We start from the raw sequence: 21630 nt of genomic DNA on the forward strand, positions 1-21630 counted from the left end.
TGAGAGCTAGTACACAGTACTTGAAGTATGATAAGCCTCTCTTAGTAGTTGAAAGTGAGTATACAGTACTTGAAGTATGATAAGCTTCTCTTAGTAGTTGAGAGTTAATACACGGTACTTGAAGTATATTGAGCCTCTCTTAGTTGTTGAGAGTTAGTACACAGTATTTGAAGTATTATAAGCCTGTCTTAGTAGTTGCGAGTTAGTACACATAACTAGAAGTATACTAAGTCTCTCTTTGTAGTTGAGAGTTAGTACACAGTACTCGAAGTATAATTAGCTTTTCTAAGTAGTTGAGAGTTAGTACACAGTACTTTATTTATACTAAGCCTCTCTTTGTTGTTGAGAGTTAGTACACAGAACTTGAAGTATACTAAGCTTCTCTAAGTAGTTGAGAGCTAGTACACAGTACTTGAAGTATACTAAGCCTCTCTTAGTAGTTGAAAGTGAGTATACAGTACTTGAAGTATACTAAGCTTCTCTTAGTAGTTGAGAGTTAGTACACAGTACTTGAAGTATACTAAGCTTCTCTTAGTAGTTGAGAGTTAGTACACAGTACTTGAAGTATACTAATCCTCTATTAGAAGTTAAGAGTTAGTACACAGTACTCGAAGTATACTAAGCTTCTCTTAGTAGTTGAAAGTGAGTATACAGTACTTGAAGTATACTAAGCTTCTCTTAGTAGTTGAGAGTTAGTACACAGTACTTGAAGTATACTAAGCCTCTCTTAGTAGTTGAAAGTGAGTATACAGTACTTGAAGTATACTAAGCTTCTCTTAGTAGTTGAGAGTTAGTACACAGTACTTGAAGTATGATAAGCTTCTCTTAGTAGTTGAGAGTTAGTACACATTACTTGAAGTATACTAATCCTCTCTTAGAAGTTAAGAGTTAGTACACAGTACTCGAAGTATACTAAGCTTCTCTTAGTAGTTGAGAGTTAGTACACAGTGCTTGAAGTATGATAAGCTTCTCTTAGTAGTTGAGAGTAAGTACGCGGTACTTGAAGTATATTAAGCCTCCCTTAGTAGTTGAAAGTTAGTACACAGTACTTGAAGTATGATAAGCTTTTCTTAGTAGTTGAGGGTAAGTACAAGTTACTTGAAGTATATTAAGTCTCTCTTAGTAGTTGAAAGTGAGTATACAGTACTTGAAGTATGATAAGCTTCTCTTAGTAGTTGAGAGTAAGTACACGGTACTTGAAGTATATTCAGCCGCTCTTAGTAATTGAAAGTGAGTATACAGTACTTGAAGTATGATAAGCTTCTCTTAGTAGTTGAAAGTGAGTACACAGTACTTGAAGTATACTAAGCCTCTCTTAGTAGTTGAAAGTGAGTATACAGTACTTGAAGTATGATAATCTTCTCTTAGTAGTTGAGAGTTAGTACACGGTACTTGAAGTATATTAAGCCGCTCTTAGTAGTTGAGAGTTAGTACACAGTATTTGAAGTATTCTAAGCCTGTCTTAGTAGTTGCGAGTTAGTTCACATAACTCGAAGTATACTAAGTCTCTCTTAGTAGTTGAGAGTTAGTACACAGTACTCGAAGTATACTTAGCTTTTCTAAGAAGTTGAGAGTTAGTACACAGAACTTTAATTATACTAAGCCTCTCTTTGTTGTTGAGAGTAAGTACACAGTACTTGAAGTATACTAAAGCTCTCTGAGTAGTTGAGAGCTAGTACACAGTACTTGAAGTATGATAAGCTTCTCTTAGTAGTTGAGAGTTAGTACACAGTACTTGAAGTATGATAAGCTTCCCTTAGTAGTTGAGAGTAAGTACACAGTACTTTAATTATACTAAGCCTCTCTTTGTTGTTGAGAGTTAGTACACAGTACTTGAAGTATACTAAGCCTCTCTTAGTAGTTGAAAGTGAGTATACAGTACTTGAAGTATACTAAGCTTCTCTTAGTAGTTGAGAGTTACTACACAGTACTTGAAGTATGATAAGCTTCTCTTAGTAGTTGAGAGTTACTACACAGTACTTGAAGTATGATAAGCTTCTCTTAGTAGTTGAGAGTAAGTACACAGTACTTGAAGTATACTAAGCCTCTCTTAGTAGTTGAAAGTGAGTATACAGTACTTGAAGCATACTAAGCTTTTCTTAGTAGTTGAGAGTTAGTACACAGTACTTGAAGTATGATAAGCTTTTCTTAGTTGTTGAGAGTTAGTACACAGTGCTCGAAGTATATTAAGCCTCTCTTAGTAGTTGAAAGTGAGTATACAGTACTTGAAGTATGATAAGCTTCTCTTAGTAGTTGAGAGTTAGTACACAGTACTTGAAGTATGATAAGCTTTTCTTAGTTGTTGAGAGTTAGTACACAGTACTTGAAGTATACTAAGCTTCTCTTAGTAGTTGAGAGTTAGTACACAGAACCAGTACTTGAATTATACTAAGCCTCTCTTAGTAGTTGAGAGTTAGTACACAGTACTCGAAGTATTCTAAGCTTCTCTTAGTAGTTGAGAGTTAGTACACAGTGCTCGAAGTATACTAAGCCTCTCATAGTAGTTGAAAGTGAGTAAACAGTACTTGAAGTATGATAAGCTTCTCTTAGTAGTTGAGAGTTAGTACACGGTACTTGAAGTATATTAAGCCTCTCTTAGTAGTTGAGAGTTAGTACACAGTGCTCGAAGTATACTTAGCCTCTCTGAGTAGTTGAGAGTTAGTACACAGCACTTGAAGTATACTAAACCTTTCATAGTAGTTGAGAGTTAGTCTATAGTACTTGAAGTATTATATACCTCTCTTAGTAGTTGAAAGTTAGTACACAGTAATTAAAGTATACTAAATCTCTCTTAGTAGTTGAGAGTAAGTACACAGTACTTGAAGTATTATATACCTCTCTTAGTAGTTGAAAGTTAGTACACAGTAATTTAAGTATACTAAGCCTTTCTTAGTAGTTGAGAGTTAGTACACATTACTCAAAATATACTAAGTTTCTTCTACATGCATGTACGCAGTATGTATTGGTAGTGGACAGTTAGAGCACAGTATTCATAATATATACAGTCACTCTTGGAAATTGAGAGTATGAAAACAGCACTTGTAGTATACTCAGTCTATTATGGTAGTTGAGAGTTAGTGCACAGTATTTATAGTATACTCAGCCTAATCTGAAGCTGAGATTTAGAACACATTATAATTCATTCAACAGTTGGTGTAGTATTCATAAAGCACTTAGTGTAGAATTAATACAATATTTGTCAATCGAAACGATCCCTATAATTGATAGAACAATGTTCGCATTAAATGTATTTTCGTGTAAAACATGCTTGCTTAGAACGAACAATTCAAAAAGGCAAAAGTGTCGACCAAGTCCGCACAGGCTACTATGGGAAAACAATTTACGCACATTTGTTTAGCCCTGATTTTCCAGAACTCGGCTCTATTTGAGATATCAAACCAATTATAAACTATACGACTAATAGGTGGTGGACTGGTGTTCTTATTCTAAGCCGTGTATCGGAAGGCTGGAGTCGTGTGTGGACCTCGGTATTTTATAGTAATCGTATGATTGTTGTATCGTAGGCACATTTTTTCTTATGATGAAGTATTTAAATATTGTTTGTTAAACTACGCATTAAACAAAGCAATCAAGTGCCCCCCCCCCCCCCCCCCCCCCAAAAAAATAAATAAATAATAATGCCGCGCCTCACAATTGCCATATGAATGAAAGTGCATGAATACGCATTCAAGTCTTTATGAAATCAGTTGATGTTAAGACGTGATCAAGAATAAATGTATGAAACAAATCAATTATGGGTCTTAATATGGCCAAGCATTTGATGATTTGTAAACATAACGATGATTATGACAGCTCGAATCTGCCTGTTACAAATGAAATCATGTTATTTACTTGTCTTATTCCATCCTGATTTTAGTTAAATATATTTTCTCACATAAATCCAATTTGATCCCATATAAAGACATAAACTTACGCTTTGCCATCTATTTTAATACCACAATTTACTAATCAAATAACACTACGAATAAATAAAGATATTTTGAAAGATAGAACAATGCTTCGTTATAGACAGTAAATAACAGGTAATGGCTGTACAAAACGGGATATCAATTTTCCATACATTGCATTTCCGGTTGCCTCTGTTGCGCGCAAGAATAAGAGTGGCGATTGTGTACACACCGGTCTTACTGACAATAACGTAGTGACGTCACCATCTATGTATAGAATGTGAGAGTGGCTTTACTTGACGACAACCACGGCGTTGACAGTAGAAGAGAGCGGATAACTGGGCGGACATTACAGTATCGTGCAGGTATTAAATAATAATTTTAATTATTACGATGATGATGATGATGATGATGATGATGATGATGATGATGATGATGATGATGATGATGATGATGATGATGATGATGATGAGGATAATGATGACGATGATGATGATGATGATGATGATGATGATGATGATGATGATGATGATGATGATGATGATGATGATGATGATGATGATGATGATGATGATGATGAGTTAGTGTTCGTGTGTCGTATGAATAGATTTCGTTTCCAAAAATTAAAATGGAATATATTGTGCCACAAAAAAATAAAGCGAGCATTTTGTACTTCGTTAAATCTCTGTTACCATACCACATATAGCGTTTGCTATAAAGAACACTGATTTTGTATGGGTGAATTTTATTTAAAGAAATATTCGATTATTTGAGTAGTTATGTTACTTTGCAAAAACAGTAAATATTTGTATATTCGTTCTCCAGATCAAGGCTTTAAAGGCTTCACGCAAAATGAGCACAATAAGCTCAGCCCTGTGGCTGGGACTGTTTGGAGGACTGTTTACTGGTGTGCAAGTATTCGTATTAACAAAATCAGTTTTTCTCCATAAAATACACAATGCATATCAATAAATCGAATATAGAACTTATTAGCTTATAATATTGACAAATAAAATAGTATCATTACGTTATAGATGTATTTGCCTTGATTGATGGTCTTCATATAAAAAACTTTAAGCCCCATCTCATGTCTACTCTCTTTTCATTCGATAATGTCTTAATTAATATGTTATATAAAAAATATTTTCTTCATGAAGATTTGTAATTTTGATGTATTTAAATATTAAATAAATTCGCTATATGACGACGAAACATTTGAATGGTCATTGTATTCAACACTTTTTCAGAATGTTATGCTCCCTGCAATTCCGCACCCCCCATCCATACTTGGCCTCTGTCTTTTAACACTGAAACCAACGATGTGGAAAACAATGTTACATCCGGAAATATAGGAAGCGACGTCACATACGGCGCTCCGGATCCTAGCATCAACGGAACGGCCGCTTCTTTCAACGGAGAAGAGAACTCCTTTGTAGACGTTCGCTTGGAAGAGACGTCAATGGCTATCTCCGATTTTTCCCTCGGGATGTATATATTTATGGAAAACACGGTTGATGGGATACTTTTTCAGTTCAAAGGCGACGCATCTGCTCCAAAAATCAGCACTATTACAGCATACGTGAAGACGGGCAACGTTGTGATTGATTTAGGCGATTTTGGAAATGCTACTTCTACCAACATTAACTTGAACGCGAACATGTGGTATAATATTATTGTTGTGCGTGATAAAAGTAAGAACTCCATTGATGTTATGATTGACCGCACAGCAAATAACAACAGCAGATTAAATTTCGGCAACATATCCAACATTGACTTAAGCATTCCCGGTACTTTGAGGCTTGGAAAAACATTTGTGGAACCTTCTCCGGTTACGCCGTTGCATGGCCGCATCATGTGTGTACAAGTCACTTTAGGAAAACTGAAACCGGATGAATTTTCAGACAGCTGCTACGACTACGATAACAAATGTAATACGGACCCCATCATGCCCACGACAAGTACGACAACGACGACAGCAATACCACAACCAACAACACAAATAGCAGTAGCTTCTACAACAACAACACCGATATCAATAACCATGACATCTACAACTCTTACTTCTACATCATCAACACCAGTACAAGCCACTTCACAAATCTCACTTACAACAACCAGTGTTGAGGAGTCCACAGCAGAACCGATATCAATAACCATGACATCTACAACTCTTGCTTCTACATCATCAACACCAGTACAAGCCACTTCGCAAATCTCACTTACAACAACCAGTGTTGAGGAGTCCACAGCAGAACCGATATCAATAACTATGATATCTACAACTCTTGCTTCTACATCATCAACACCAGTACAAGCCACTTCGCAAATCTCACTTACAACAACCAGTGTTGAGGAGTCCACAGCAGAACCGACATCGAACATCGTGACATCTACAACTCCTGCTTCGTCATTGTCAACACCTATGACGTTTATAGGTAGGTAATCGGACAGCGAAAATATACCAGAATAAAGTATGGTTAAGCAGCCATGTGCATAGAAGTCGTCGTTAGAAGGTATGTGTATTCTCCTTCACGACGTGCGAAACGGTCCGGCATTGAGTAATATATTTAAGAAATTAACAAACTGAGTCCGAGTCCGAAAAAGTGCTAAAATAGTGACCTACCAGGATTTCATAAAATGTATATGAACAAAAGGCTGAGGTCAATATACAGTGCTAAGCACATGGTTTTTCACCAGTTCATCGAATTACATTATGCGTGCAGCATTGTCAACCTGGTAATCAACAGGTGATTATTATAGGCATTTTTCGCTGTTTAATTGAGCTGAAAAAAAACAAGTCTAATGAATAAGTTAAAATGTGGTATTTTACCAATTATCTACAACTCATCTTGCTACCAGTTGTTTATACAAAATATATAAAATTTTCGATGTTTTACATGACTCACCCAGTCCTCTAAGCCGAAATGATCCGTAAAACAAAATTGTGTCTTTGTGTCGTATGAACGAATCTGCTTGAAAACTACATTTAGACTCACATCGTACATCGAATCATTTCTGTCGTCAGTAGCTAAAGAAACTTTAGCGTACAGTTTATATAGAATTTACATACCTGTACGCTGAAGCCAACCCCGTATCGAAAGTCAACCTGAGTCGTAACATATTTATGCCACGCTATAAATCAAAGAATGCTCATTTTCTTGGCTACATTTCTACATATATTGGTGAATGAATATAAATTACTGCATCGAGGAATATTTTAAGGTTCAAATGTTTTAAATGCATCTTACAATAGATGAAAATAACTCTCATCAGTCTGAAATTCACAATTTAGACGCCATTGTCGCTTTGTCACGAGACGAGTTTTCATTTGGATACTTTCGGATCGACCTTGACATTTTATGCTGAAATTGTAAACATTACTTTCGTTTTCTAAAATCTATTATTTGTGATTATCAACTTACGTCTGGTGGATTATAAGACTGATTTCAGCGTGAATCAGGTAGTTTTAAATTATATTTACTTTGAGTTTGTATTTACACTACAATTTGTTTACAAAACAAGCCAGAATAATCTAAAATACCGGGAAATGTCATTCTGAATTTGAAAACACTTGAGCACATGGTATGTTACTAAAAATAGAAATAACGTTATATGACTGTGAAATTTCGGGAGATTCGATTTTCAAGAAAGTCTGTCACATCGTTGTTTTCTCGATATGTAAGAGCAGAATAGATAAATTTTAAATGTTTAAGTATTTTGTGAAAGAATATATCAGTTAAAAGTGAAAAATGTCAATCTTTCCGATCAAGTGGTTGATTTGGGCCAATAACTGCATTTAAAAGCTGTTTTGGACCGGTCTTTGTTAACTGTCAACTTTTCGGGAATTTCTTGTTGACTTTCCTAATGGGGTTGGTCCATAACCATAAAGTCGCGCCAGTCAAAAATCATAAAAAGCGACATTTAAATGTTATGGTAGCCAGAACTAGGTCGTCAGTTGTCAAAACGAAAGTATGGTTGATATTCAAATGCATTATTTTTCTCTTCCCGTGATATTGTTTTAGTATGTTGATTCTGCATTAACAAATATAAGTGTATATGAAATGAAAACATTAAAAATAAACAACGGTTGCGATTGACAGCTATATACTGTTAGATGCCCATAATATCACTTTGACCGGTAATCAACGATTTTTACAATATTTTTCTTGGATAAGATTAGACCAAGAACGCATTCACATTTTGAAATTTCCTTTATATAAAACGTTAGTTCATACAAAATAGTTTTAAATGATAACAAATTACATATAACATTCATTATGAAAAAAATCTAGACTAAATAACAATAAAGCGCTACAATACAGTGCAACAAAGACCATGACGTCAGACGTCTAAATTTTGCACGCGCATCCAATACTAAGCCCGGGCGGTCCATAACAGCATAAGTGACCAATCCATGTAGTCTGATTTTCCTCTTTATTTTACGAACCTTAACCGGTCTTAAAACAAGAAAGAAAAATATATAACTTTGTGTGAGGTACTATACAAATATAGATACAAGTTGATCCATAAATAGATATATTTTTTCTATGATCTAAAAACATAAATACTCAAAATCAACAAATATTTCGCAAAATATTTCGTAAAATAAAGTTTACCAATTAAACAAACAGTGTTCTTATAGCAATAGCCAACATGTCAACTCTAGATGTGGTAAGTTAACATACATTTAAATTACAGAATGCTCGTTTTGTGTGGTACAATATGTTTCATTTTAATTTCCCGCAACAATAAATATTTATACGACACACGAACACTTACTTGGTACATGAAACATGTGTTGAATATATTGTCCCGCAAAAAGCACACCATAGAAGAGCATTTTGTATCTTTTTAACCCTATGTTACCAGACCAAAAGCTAGCGTTGAAATTGTGGCTTTTGCTATAAGGATCATTTATTTTTATGTGTTTACTTTTTTTTTTTCGAAATATTCGTTGATTGTGAGGGTTTATGGGCTGTTAAAGGGACCTTTTCCCGTTTTGGTAAATTGACAAAATTAACAAAGCTGTTTCAGATCCGCAAATTTTCGTTATACTTTGATATTTGTGAGTAAACAGTAATAGTAAGCATTAACCATGCTCTTAAATATCCATTTTATGCATCTTTTGACGATTTAAAAACCTGAAAATTTTAAAACGTTGCAACGCGAAACGATTGAATAATTTGGAGAGTTCTTTTGTTGCCGTTATATTTTATGACACTACAAGGATTACTTATATAAAGAATAAAATACATCCCTGTATGAGCACGGGTGGCCTGGTGGTCTTAGTGTTAGACTTACTCAAAGGAACAGTGGTTTGAGTCCAGTTGTTGTTTACTTTTTTTCTTTAATTGTATTATTATTTTTTACAGGATCTTTTTAAACCCAATGTTTACATTTATCAATATTAAGCATTTAATGACACAGTTCAATACATGCCAAAATCTGTGAATAGGTCACTTTAAGGTATTTCACACTATCACGATCTGGTAACAATAGAATATGATTGACACAATCTTGGAGAACTTTGCAAGACTTCAATGTATACAGCATTAACTTTTTAGCTAGTACTGGACCATCTGTACAACTCACAGTTGACGCGTAGTGAAGCCTGGGATCTTGTTTTGGCACACGATACGACACATCAGATGGTGTCGCCTGTCAAAATATTGATATCGTCTGATAAATTAAACGATACGACATGTGGTATTGTGTCGCCTAACACAATATTAAGATTGCCTGATACACGACACGATACGAAAATGCTGTGTTTTGTAAAGAAAATATTATGAGCACATATTTGGTGTAATTTAACATCGTTGAGTTTCGATACTTATTTTCGAATGTAATATTCAAAAAGACGTAAGGAGCACTGCAGCATCGTCTATTTATCGTCCCAATGCGTAAGCTGTCACATAAACAAAGGGCACACCAGGACAGAAATTAACAGATAATGAAGAATATAATTGATTTACGTGATTGCAAAACAGAAGTGGTGGATTATAATTAAGGTTAAGTATAAATTATCATGTATAGGGGTATTTTCTCATCAAACAACAATGTCAAGTATACAACAATCGCCATCCCACTTAGACTTTTTTTTTCAAACGAGTGACAATGTACAACCCAATGGTCATCAATCGCAAATGTCATGTTATTGAATCAAAGTATACGCACTATGCAGAAACTTTTCAATGGAAGTTCCAAATGTTAAAAAGCATGCAAGGGTATGTCATTCGCTTCTTTCAGGTCAAGCATTTGAAGTTCTCGAGAGATGCGCTCATTTCAAGGTAACTCAACGCAACGTGATGTTCCAGGCGTATGACGTTATCGATAAGGTGGTTGTTGACGACGCCAAAGCGTGTTCCCAGCACTGCATCCGACGAGCCGACTGCACAGCTTTTGTGACGGTGCCCGACGTCGACGGGGTCGTCTGCTGGTTAGGTAGAGGAGAACATTCCTCTGTGCCGATGGGGTTCCCTTCGCTCTTATTTACTCTGGATTAGAAGATTTTTTTATCTTGCTGATCCAATAAATAGACCAAAAGTGTGAACTTTTCAACTATCAATAAATACTTAGATGTGTTAATGTTTGCATTTGTGTATGTAACCGATTGTTAAATTGTGCAAGTAAACATTATTGTGATGCATGTGTGAATACCCATCACGTTGTGTTAATATGTTTAATCAAATATAACTATAGTTGGACCCTGCGGCAACAGATATTCAAAATGTGATGATGAAAATCAGAATTATTGAATAAGGACAATTAGAACTGTCAATTCCACACAGTCATAATTTGTTTATATGAGTGGAATATTTATATATGTCATCGTCTCTCAAGAATTTGCTTTAAGGGCGTTAATCTATATGGGTCATTTTGTTTATATATCAATGTTAGCAAAAGAGAAATCAGACAAGTGTGAATGCACCAGGTCAAGCAATTACAAAGACAATATTTCCTTATTTAAAGTATAATTTAACGAGTGGAATGCGTTCCGAAAATCATTTTACGCTTGATGCAATTTGATTTTGTATAAAAAATGTCAATAAGACTGTCCTGTGCAAACTTTGCTAGTTATTCTAGTTATTAATTTACCCGTTTTACAGAAAAGTACGATAAATATCCAGGCATTTTCGTCTGCGTGTTAGGACGAGAAAAACAGTACGCTGTTTCAATAGGGCTCTCGGCGCTCTTATTTACTTTGGTTTTGAAGGTTCTGGTTTTGTTCTTCTCAAATGAATAGACCAATAGTGAGTGCGTTGAATCTGTGAATAAATACGTAGAGGTCTTTGGTATATTATTGTTTGCATGTGTGTATTTAATGGATTGTTATGTTGTCAAGTAATAAATATTGTGATGTACGTGTATACCTTTCACATTCACGTAATATGTTTTAATCAAATCCAACTAAAGTTAGAGAATGTGGCCGCTATGAATCAAAATTTGAATTCGCGTTGAATTGAATAAGAAAACTAAGACATGTAAATTGCAAACCTTCAATGGTATATTTAAATTTTCTATTTATAACAAATCGCGATTCAAAGCAACGTTTTTATGGTATAGCTCTCAAAAATTGGTTTTGAGACTAGATTCCTTGCGGTAAGTATGTGCATGATGAACATTTATTGCCAATACATTGCGCAGAGTTTCAAGTTTAATAAGAAATACAACAACTGCTTATTATTTATCTGTAACTGTTGAAGATTAAAATTCATTCGGTTATTTAAATAAGCAGTAAATATTTCGTAACATACATAATATGGATATATTTTCTAAAATATACTAAACATACTAAACGATTTTATTGCTTAAATGTTTTAATCCGAATGCCTATTGAAAACAGAAAGAATTACTATTTACTAGCCAACACATCACGACAATCCATATTCATTACTTACAATCACGGCTTGGTAAGTAGTTTACTACGCAGCATTATCGTCTGTGCCTCACGTCTGCCTATTGGTAAGTATGTTAGTACATTGTTGTTTTATAAAGGCCTCACATTTGGCTCACATTTTGGCTATTGGTAAGTTACTACGTAGCACTTTTGTATGCCCTTCACATCTGCCTATTGGTAAGTAGTTAACTACGTAGAGATAATATATATTCCTCAAGTCTCTTTATTTGTAAGTAGGCTACGACATTACGTTATCGTACGCGCCAAACGTCTGCTTATGGATTTATAGGTTATAACGTAACGCTAATATAAACGCCCAAGGTCTGCCAATCGGTAATAAGGTTACGACAAAACAAAACGGTAATATATACGCCTGAAGTCTGCCTTTTGGTAAGTATGTTATTACGTACCTCATCATATGTGCCTCATGTCGTCTTATTGGTAAGTAGGTTACGACGTAGCTATTCATATGTGCCTCATGTCGTCTTATTGGTAAGTAGGTTACGACGTAGCTCATCATATGTGCCTCATGTCGTCTTATTGGTAAGTAGGTTACGACGTAGCTCATCATATGTGTTCATGTCGTCTTATTGGTAAGTAGGTTACGACGTAGCTCATCATATGTGCCTCACGTCGTCTTATTGGTTAGTAGGTTACGACGTAGCTCATTATATGTGCCTCACGTCGTCTTATTGGTAAGTAGGTTACGACGTAGCTCATCATATGCGACTGCGTATTAGTAAGAAGGTTACTATTTATTCATAATAAATGGGATTTATATTAGTTAAGTGCTAGGTATCTACGTATCGGTGTTATAGATAAATCACGTTTTCCAGATTTGAACCTCTGCCTATTGGTAAGAAAGTTACTATATATGGTTAACGTCTGTCTATGGTAAGTAGGTTACTACGTAAAGGTATTATATATGCATAACGTCTGTCTGTCGGTAGATAGTAAACTACGTAACGGTATTATATATGCATAACGTCTGCCTATTGGTAAGTAGGTTACTACGCAGCGGTATTATTCAGTCATAACGTCTGCCTATTGGTAAGTAGGTTACTAAGCAGCGGTATTATACAGTCATAACGTCAGCCTATTGGTAAGTAGGTTACTACGTAGCGGTATTATATAGTCATAACGTCTGCCTATTGGTAAGTAGATTACTAAGCATCGGTAGTATATAGTCAAAACGTCTGCCTATTGGTATGTAGGTTACTAAGCAGCGGTATTATATAGTCATAACGTCTGCCTATTGGTAAGTAGGTTACTAAGCAGCGGTATTATATAGTCATAACGTCTGCCTATTGGTAAGTAGGTTACTAAGCAGCAGTATTATATAGTCATAATGTCTGCCTATTGGTATGTAGGTTACTAAGCAGCGGTATTATATAGTCATAACGTCTGCCTATTGGTAAGTAGGGTACTAAGCAGCGGTATTATACAGTCATAACGTCTGCCTATTGGTAAGTAGGTTACTCAGCAGCGGTATTATATAGTAATAACGTCTGCCTATTGGTAAGTAGGTTACTAAGCAGCGGTATTATATAGTCATAACGTCTGGCTATTGGTAAGTAGGTAACTAAGCAGCGGTATTATATAGTCATAACGTCTGCCTATTGGTATGTAGGTTACTAAGCAGCGGTATTATATAGTCATAACGTCTGCCTATTGGTCAGTAGGTTACTAAGCAGCAATATTATATAGTCATAACGTCTGCCTATTGGTAAGTAGGTTACTAAGCAGCGGTATTATACAGTCATAACGTCTTCCTATTGGTAAGTAGGTTACTAAGCAGCGGTATTATATAGTCATAACGTCTGCCTATTGGTAAGTAAATTACTAAGCAGCGGTATTATATAGTCATAACGTCTGCCTATTGGTAAGTAGGTTACTAAGCAGCAGTATTATATAGTCATAACGTCTGCCTATTGGTAAGTAGGTTACTAAGCAGCGGTATTATATAGTCATAACGTCTGCCTATTGGTAAGTAGGTTACTAAGCAGCGGTATTATATAGTCATAACGTCTGCCTATTGGTAAGTAGGTTACTACGTAGCGGTATTATATAGTCATAACGTCTGCCTATTGGTAAGTAGGTTACTACGTAGCGGTATTATACAGTCATAACGTCTGCCTATTGGTATGTAGGTTACTAAGCAGCGGTATTATATAGTCATAACGTCTGCCTATTGGTAAGTAGGTTACTACGTAGCGGTATTATATAGTCATAACGTCTGCCTACTGGTAAGTAGGTTACTAAGCAGCGGTATTATACAGTCATAACGTCTTCCTATTGGTAAGTAGGTTACTAAGCAGCGGTATTATATAGTCATAACGTCTGCCTAATGGTAAGTAAATTACTAAGCAGCGGTATTATATAGTCATAACGTCTGCCTATTGGTAAGTAGGTTACTAAGCAGCAGTATTATATAGTCATAACGTCTGCCTATTGGTAAGTAGGTTACTAAGCAGCGGTATTATATAGTCATAACGTCTGCCTATTGGTAAGTAGGCTACTCAGCAGCAGTATTATATAGTCATAATGTCTGCCTATTGGTTAGTAGGTTACTAAGCAGCGGTATTATATAGTCATAACGTCTGCCTATTGGTATGTAGATTACTAAGCAGCAGTATTATATAGTCATAACGTCTGTCTATTGGTAAGTAGGTTACTCAGCAGCGGTATTATATAGTCATAACGTCTGTCTATTGGTATGTAGATTACTAAACAGCAGTATAATATTGTCATAACGTCTGTCTATTGGTAAGTAGGTTACTAAGCAGCGGTATTATACAGTCATAACGTCTGCCTATTGGTATGTAGGTTACTAAGCAGCAGTATTATATAGACATAACGGCTGTCTATTGGTATGTAGATTACTAAACAGCAGTATAATATTGTCATAACGTCTGTCTATTGGTAAGAAGGTTACTAAGCAGCGGTATTATACAGTCATAACGTCTGCCTATTGGTAAGTAGGTTACTCAGCAGCGGTATTATATAGTCATAACGTCTGCCTATTGGTAAGTAGGTTACTACGTAGCGGTATTATACAGTCATAACGTCTGCCTATTGGTATGTAGGTTACTAAGCAGCGGTATTATATAGTCATAACGTCTGCCTATTGGTAAGTAGGTTACTACGTAGCGGTATTATATAGTCATAACGTCTGCCTACTGGTAAGTAGGTTACTAAGCAGCGGTATTATACAGTCATAACGTCTTCCTATTGGTAAGTAGGTTACTAAGCAGCGGTATTATATAGTCATAACGTCTGCCTAATGGTAAGTAAATTACTAAGCAGCGGTATTATATAGTCATAACGTCTGCCTATTGGTAAGTAGGTTACTAAGCAGCAGTATTATATAGTCATAACGTCTGCCTATTGGTAAGTAGGTTACTAAGCAGCGGTATTATATAGTCATAACGTCTGCCTATTGGTAAGTAGGCTACTAAGCAGCAGTATTATATAGTCATAATGTCTGCCTATTGGTTAGTAGGTTACTAAGCAGCGGTATTATATAGTCATAACGTCTGCCTATTGGTATGTAGATTACTAAGCAGCAGTATTATATAGTCATAACGTCTGTCTATTGGTAAGTAGGTTACTCAGCAGCGGTATTATATAGTCATAACGTCTGTCCATTGGTATGTAGATTACTAAACAGCAGTATAATATTGTCATAACGTCTGTCTATTGGTAAGTAGGCTACTAAGCAGCGGTATTATACAGTCATAACGTCTGCCTATTGGTAAGTAGGTTACTAAGCAGCGGTATTATACAGTCATAACGTCTGCCTATTGGTAAGTAGGTTACTAAGCAGCAGTATTATATAGTCATAACGTCTGCCTATTGGTAAGTAAATTACTAAGCAGCGGTATTATATAGTCATAACGTCTGCCTATTGGTAAATAGGTTACTAAGCAGCAGAATTATATAGTCATAACGTCTGCCTATTGGTAAGTAGGTTACTAAGCAGCGGTATTATATAGTCATAACGTCTGCCTATTGGTAAGTAGGTTACTAAGCAGCGGTATTATATAGTCATAACGTCTGCCTATTGGTAAGTAGGTTACTACGTAGCGGTATTATATAGTCATAACGTCTGCCTATTGGTAAGTAGGTTACTACGTAGCGGTATTATACAGTCATAACGTCTGCCTATTGGTATGTAGGTTACTAAGCAGCGGTATTATATAGTCATAACGTCTGCCTATTGGTAAGTAGGTTACTACGTAGCGGTATTATATAGTCATAACGTCTGCCTACTGGTAAGTAGGTTACTAAGCAGCGGTATTATACAGTCATAACGTCTTCCTATTGGTAAGTAGGTTACTAAGCAGCGGTATTATATAGTCATAACGTCTGCCTAATGGTAAGTAAATTACTAAGCAGCGGTATTATATAGTCATAACGTCTGCCTATTGGTAAGTAGGTTACTAAGCAGCAGTATTATATAGTCATAACGTCTGCCTATTGGTAAGTAGGTTACTAAGCAGCGGTATTATATAGTCATAACGTCTGCCTATTGGTAAGTAGGCTACTCAGCAGCAGTATTATATAGTCATAATGTCTGCCTATTGGTTAGTAGGTTACTAAGCAGCGGTATTATATAGTCATAACGTCTGCCTATTGGTATGTAGATTACTAAGCAGCAGTATTATATAGTCATAACGTCTGTCTATTGGTAAGTAGGTTACTCAGCAGCGGTATTATATAGTCATAACGTCTGTCTATTGGTATGTAGATTACTAAACAGCAGTATAATATTGTCATAACGTCTGTCTATTGGTAAGTAGGTTACTAAGCAGCGGTATTATACAGTCATAACGTCTGCCTATTGGTATGTAGGTTACTAAGCAGCAGTATTATATAGACATAACGGCTGTCTATTGGTATGTAGATTACTAAACAGCAGTATAATATTGTCATAACGTCTGTCTATTGGTAAGAAGGTTACTAAGCAGCGGTATTATACAGTCATAACGTCTGCCTATTGGTAAGTAGGTTACTCAGCAGCGGTATTATATAGTCATAACGTCTGCCTATTGGTAAGTAGGTTACTACGTAGCGGTATTATACAGTCATAACGTCTGCCTATTGGTATGTAGGTTACTAAGCAGCGGTATTATATAGTCATAACGTCTGCCTATTGGTAAGTAGGTTACTACGTAGCGGTATTATATAGTCATAACGTCTGCCTACTGGTAAGTAGGTTACTAAGCAGCGGTATTATACAGTCATAACGTCTTCCTATTGGTAAGTAGGTTACTAAGCAGCGGTATTATATAGTCATAACGTCTGCCTAATGGTAAGTAAATTACTAAGCAGCGGTATTATATAGTCATAACGTCTGCCTATTGGTAAGTAGGTTACTAAGCAGCAGTATTATATAGTCATAACGTCTGCCTATTGGTAAGTAGGTTACTAAGCAGCGGTATTATATAGTCATAACGTCTGCCTATTGGTAAGTAGGCTACTAAGCAGCAGTATTATATAGTCATAATGTCTGCCTATTGGTTAGTAGGTTACTAAGCAGCGGTATTATATAGTCATAACGTCTGCCTATTGGTATGTAGATTACTAAGCAGCAGTATTATATAGTCATAACGTCTGTCTATTGGTAAGTAGGTTACTCAGCAGCGGTATTATATAGTCATAACGTCTGTCCATTGGTATGTAGATTACTAAACAGCAGTATAATATTGTCATAACGTCTGTCTATTGGTAAGTAGGCTACTAAGCAGCGGTATTATACAGTCATAACGTCTGCCTATTGGTAAGTAGGTTACTAAGCAGCGGTATTATACAGTCATAACGTCTGTCTATTGGTAAGAAGGTTACTAAGCAGCGGTATTATACAGTCATAACGTCTGCCTATTGGTAAGTAGGTTACTAAGCAGCGGTATTATACAGTCATAACGTCTGCCTATTGGTAAGTAGGTTACTACGTAGCGGTATTATATAGTCATAACGTCTGCCTATTGGTAAGGAGGTTACTAAGCAGCGGTATTATACAGTGTTAACGTCTGCCTATTGGTATGTAGGTTACTAAGCAGCGGTATTATATAGTCAAAACGTCTGCCTATTGGTAAGTAGGTTACTAAGCAGCGGTATTATACAGTCATAACGTCTGCCTATTGGTAAGTAGATTACTAAGCAGCGGTATTATACAGTCATAACGTCTGCCTATTGGTATGTAGGTTACTAAGCAGCGGTATTATACAGTCATAACGTCTGCCTATTGGTAAGTAGGTTACTACGTAGCGGTATTATATAGTCATAACGTCTGCCTATTGGTAAGTAGATTACTAAGCAGCGGTATTATATAGTCATAACGTCTGCCTATTGGTAAGTAGATTACTAAGCAGCGGTATTATACAGTCATAACGTCTGCCTATTGGTATGTAGGTTACTAAGCAGCAGTATTATACAGTCATAACGTCTGCCTATTGGTAAGTAGATTACTAAGCAGCGGTATTATATAGTCATAACGTCTGCCTATTGGTAAGTAGATTACTAAACAGCGGTATTATACAGTCATAACGTCTGCCTACTGGTATGTAGATTACTAAACAGCAGTATAATATTGTCATAACGTCTGTCTATTGGTAAGAAGGTTACTAAGCAGCGGTATTATACAGTCATAACGTCTGCCTATTGGTATGTAGGTTACTAAGCAGCGGTATTATATAGTCATAACGTCTGTCTATTGGTTAGTAGGTTACTAAGCAGCGGTATTATATAGTCATAACGTCTGTCTATTGGTTAGCAGGTTACTAAGCAGCGGTATTATATAGTCATAACGTCTGTCTATTGGTAAGAAGGTTACTAAGCAGCGGTATTATACAGTCATAACGTCTGCCTATTGGTAAGTAGGTTACTAAGCAGCGGTATTATATATGCATAACGGCTGCCTATTGTTAAATAGGTAATTGCGTAGAGATATTATATATTCTTTAATTATGCCTGTTAGTAAATATGTTAATGCGTAGTGGCTTTTTATACATGTTTATTTATAGATCTTTGTTCAAATCAGAATATCTTTTTCGAGGGATTGAATTCAAAAAGTGAATTTATAATGTTAAAAGCGTTTTATTTCTATTTTATTACAATGTTTAATAAATACATTTTGTGAGCAATTCAGATATATGTACACAACACAGTTTGTCGAGTTTTAATGTAAATCACCTATAAATTTAAATAAAGGGTGCACATACACCACCCCATCTTTTGGTAAAATAAAAGGTTATACGAAAACAAGTAAAAGCTGCAATATTGTAGACGACGAATGAAAGTATCCAACGTACAGGTCGGGCCTAAATAAGAGATGTCTTTTGAGCATGCGCATCTCCACGCGCGTAGGTCACATTTCATTGCGACCAAAATTGTAAAAATAACAATTGGTTAACAATATTACTTCTCTTTGAACGATGTGCTGCTGTGAACTTTAAGAAAACAAACGTCTGTAAGTATATGACGAAGCAAAATGTGTTTAGCGTTACAGAACATGAAATGAATAGAACGTCCGGTAAATACTGATGTCCGATACATACTCGCTAACCATAATGGTGCTTTTACCAAGAGATAAAGTTTAACGGTAAGAACTAAATAACTAAGGTCATTGATCAGATACGCATGTTTAATTATTAAGTTCTATGTTCTTACAAAAAACTCAAACACTGACAATTAAACAAATGCTTTTGAAAAAAATGTACTTAGAATACGTGGCAGCCGTTAACCAAACTGACTTTGGCAGTACGACAACAATTTATTATTCATTATAAGTTTTTTTTTCAGGCATGACTGTGAGTTTTTACACATGTCAATTCAATTTTTTTCACAATGGTCATTTTTGATGATTCAGACTAAATTTTTAAACAATTTTCAAAAATATAACTTCCATTAATAATGTATTGCATACCTTTTTAATGTTAGACAAGTTAAAAATGGAAGTGCTTGTTACTGAGTATTATGCTGCTATTGATTAAATTTCCTGACTGAAAACAGGTTCAAATTAAGAACAGGAACAAATACTGACTCACCATCCTTTTTTACTGATATCTTTTACATTATTGAAAGACTTAAAAAAAGAATCATTTATCAGTTGTGCTGATTTTAACCTCGTTATAGATCCTGAATTAAATTACTTTAACTACAAAACTGTTAATAACCCTAAGGTTCGAAATAAACTTTTTAAATAAAATCTTAAAATTACAGGTCAAAGACAATATTTACGAGGCGTAGAACAAATCCAATACAACAGGCTACTTTTCAAACTTAATGCTATACATGATTTTGCAAATATGTCATATCTTAATGTAAATTTTTTGCTAAAACATTGTTTTATGGATTGGCAAGCTCAAATATAGTTTCGATACCATCAAAACAAAATGGAATTAAAATGGACGCAATAAAGCTTTAAAATACTTGGAATTTATTTCTAGGTTGGCAACCTGTCATAAATGGTTGAAATAAATAACGATGAAAATATTGTTTAAGTAGAATATATTATGAAAATTGAAAAATAACTTTTTTAACACCAAAAGGAAAGATTGTAATTGTGAAAACACGTATTGTGTCGTTATTCAATGACGTGTTCATATCACTGCCCAACCCACCAAATACCATTTTAAATTCAATATAGACATCTATTCTTAGTTAAATTTGGGACGAGCATCGCAAAATCAAAGTAAAAAGAATATAGTGAAGGATGTTTAAAAATGATAAATTTTGTCGCATTTATTACGGCATTGAAACTTACATGAATCCAAAAAAAATCTTTATCCCATAACTAACATGTGTGTAAGTTTTAAGGTTCTAGTGCTTATAGTGTAGGAGGAGAAAGTGGCCATGACGGACGGACGGAAGACGGAGATAACCACAATATCCCCACTTTTTCTCCGAAAAGCGTGGGGATAACCATGCTGATTTTGTACTAGCGCATAAAACAGTTTTCATGGAACAACAAGTAACAACAAATTTGTTAATTACACAATAGAAAGGAAATCATATTTATGGCATTATGCACTAACTAAACAAGCTATTTGCTACTGTTTAGAATTAAACTATCTTACTAAAAATGATCACAACAGGTACTTAGTTCTTTTACATACTTGTGGTAAGTTTTGTATTACTAGTTTGACATTTACTGGCAGACACTTGTCGATATACAGACTAAATTTGCAAGGGAACCTTCATATTTCTTCAGCATCATTCAAATTGTTAATTTAACAACCCTTTGAAATGTTTGCACATCTGATCTTATAATGTCATTGCTGATTTTTGTTTATAGATATACAGATATTGACTTTTCAAAGTTCTATAAAAATTTACACATGTTCCATACAAGTAAACTAACAGAACCAATAAATAATAAGATCACCACAGCAAATAACTCTGTGTATAGCTTGGAAACATCGATAGTTCAGGAATCCCTGCTTTGTTTATTTCTGGAAACCAAAACTGTCAGTTTTGCTAAATAGAATGGCTGGAGTTGTGTGATGCGGCAGCCCAGCTCTTGCCTTGGCAAACAGCTTCTAAAAACGGAAAACCAACTTAAATCTTAAAATTTGATAAATGATGCAGACAATTTCTAAATGTCCTGTTGTTGGTTTTTTCATTTCGAATCTGGAAGATGTGTTACGAAAAATTTCGGAACGAAAATCCAACGGTATTAGATTTTGTGGTTTTAGGCCTAAACTTTATTTGGTGATATGTAACCTTTCGGGATATCGGCCAAGTGTGAGCAGACGAGGTGTAAATACGTTGAAAATAAGCTAAAAGAATAAAAAGTTAAATCGGAATATCGTTAAATTT

The 21630-nt window shown here is 35.2% G+C and overlaps 1 protein-coding gene and 3 long non-coding RNA genes across 9 annotated transcripts in view; 2 read left to right on the top strand and 2 right to left on the bottom strand.

Moving 5' to 3' along the window:
* LOC127869503 (uncharacterized) overlaps positions 1 to 21630 on the bottom strand; it is a 99339-nt gene that overhangs the window by 48848 nt on the left and 28861 nt on the right. The gene's annotated exons all lie outside the window — the stretch shown is intronic.
* Positions 1 to 21630, top strand: part of LOC127869478 (uncharacterized) — an 82243-nt gene that overhangs the window by 47453 nt on the left and 13160 nt on the right. The window lies entirely within an intron of this gene.
* Positions 1 to 21630, bottom strand: part of LOC127869461 (uncharacterized) — an 80636-nt gene that overhangs the window by 30763 nt on the left and 28243 nt on the right. The window lies entirely within an intron of this gene.
* On the top strand, positions 5165 to 11272 carry LOC127869398 (uncharacterized). 3 transcript variants are annotated; one of them, XM_052411948.1, is made up of 2 exons: positions 5165 to 6343; positions 10158 to 11272. In XM_052411948.1, the coding sequence occupies exons 1-2, from the start codon at positions 5368 to 5370 to the stop codon at positions 10412 to 10414; spliced, it is 1233 nt and encodes a 410-aa protein (XP_052267908.1). In that variant the 5' UTR covers positions 5165 to 5367; the 3' UTR covers positions 10415 to 11272. The 3 variants fall into 3 exon arrangements, 1 of the variants encoding a protein (XP_052267908.1); XR_008044550.1 differs by lacking the exon at positions 5165 to 6343 and adding an exon at positions 7072 to 7368; XR_008044551.1 differs by lacking the exon at positions 5165 to 6343 and adding an exon at positions 9440 to 9919.

Source organism: Dreissena polymorpha, chromosome 1, assembly GCF_020536995.1.
Source record: "Dreissena polymorpha isolate Duluth1 chromosome 1, UMN_Dpol_1.0, whole genome shotgun sequence".
Lineage (NCBI taxonomy): Eukaryota > Metazoa > Mollusca > Bivalvia > Myida > Dreissenidae > Dreissena > Dreissena polymorpha.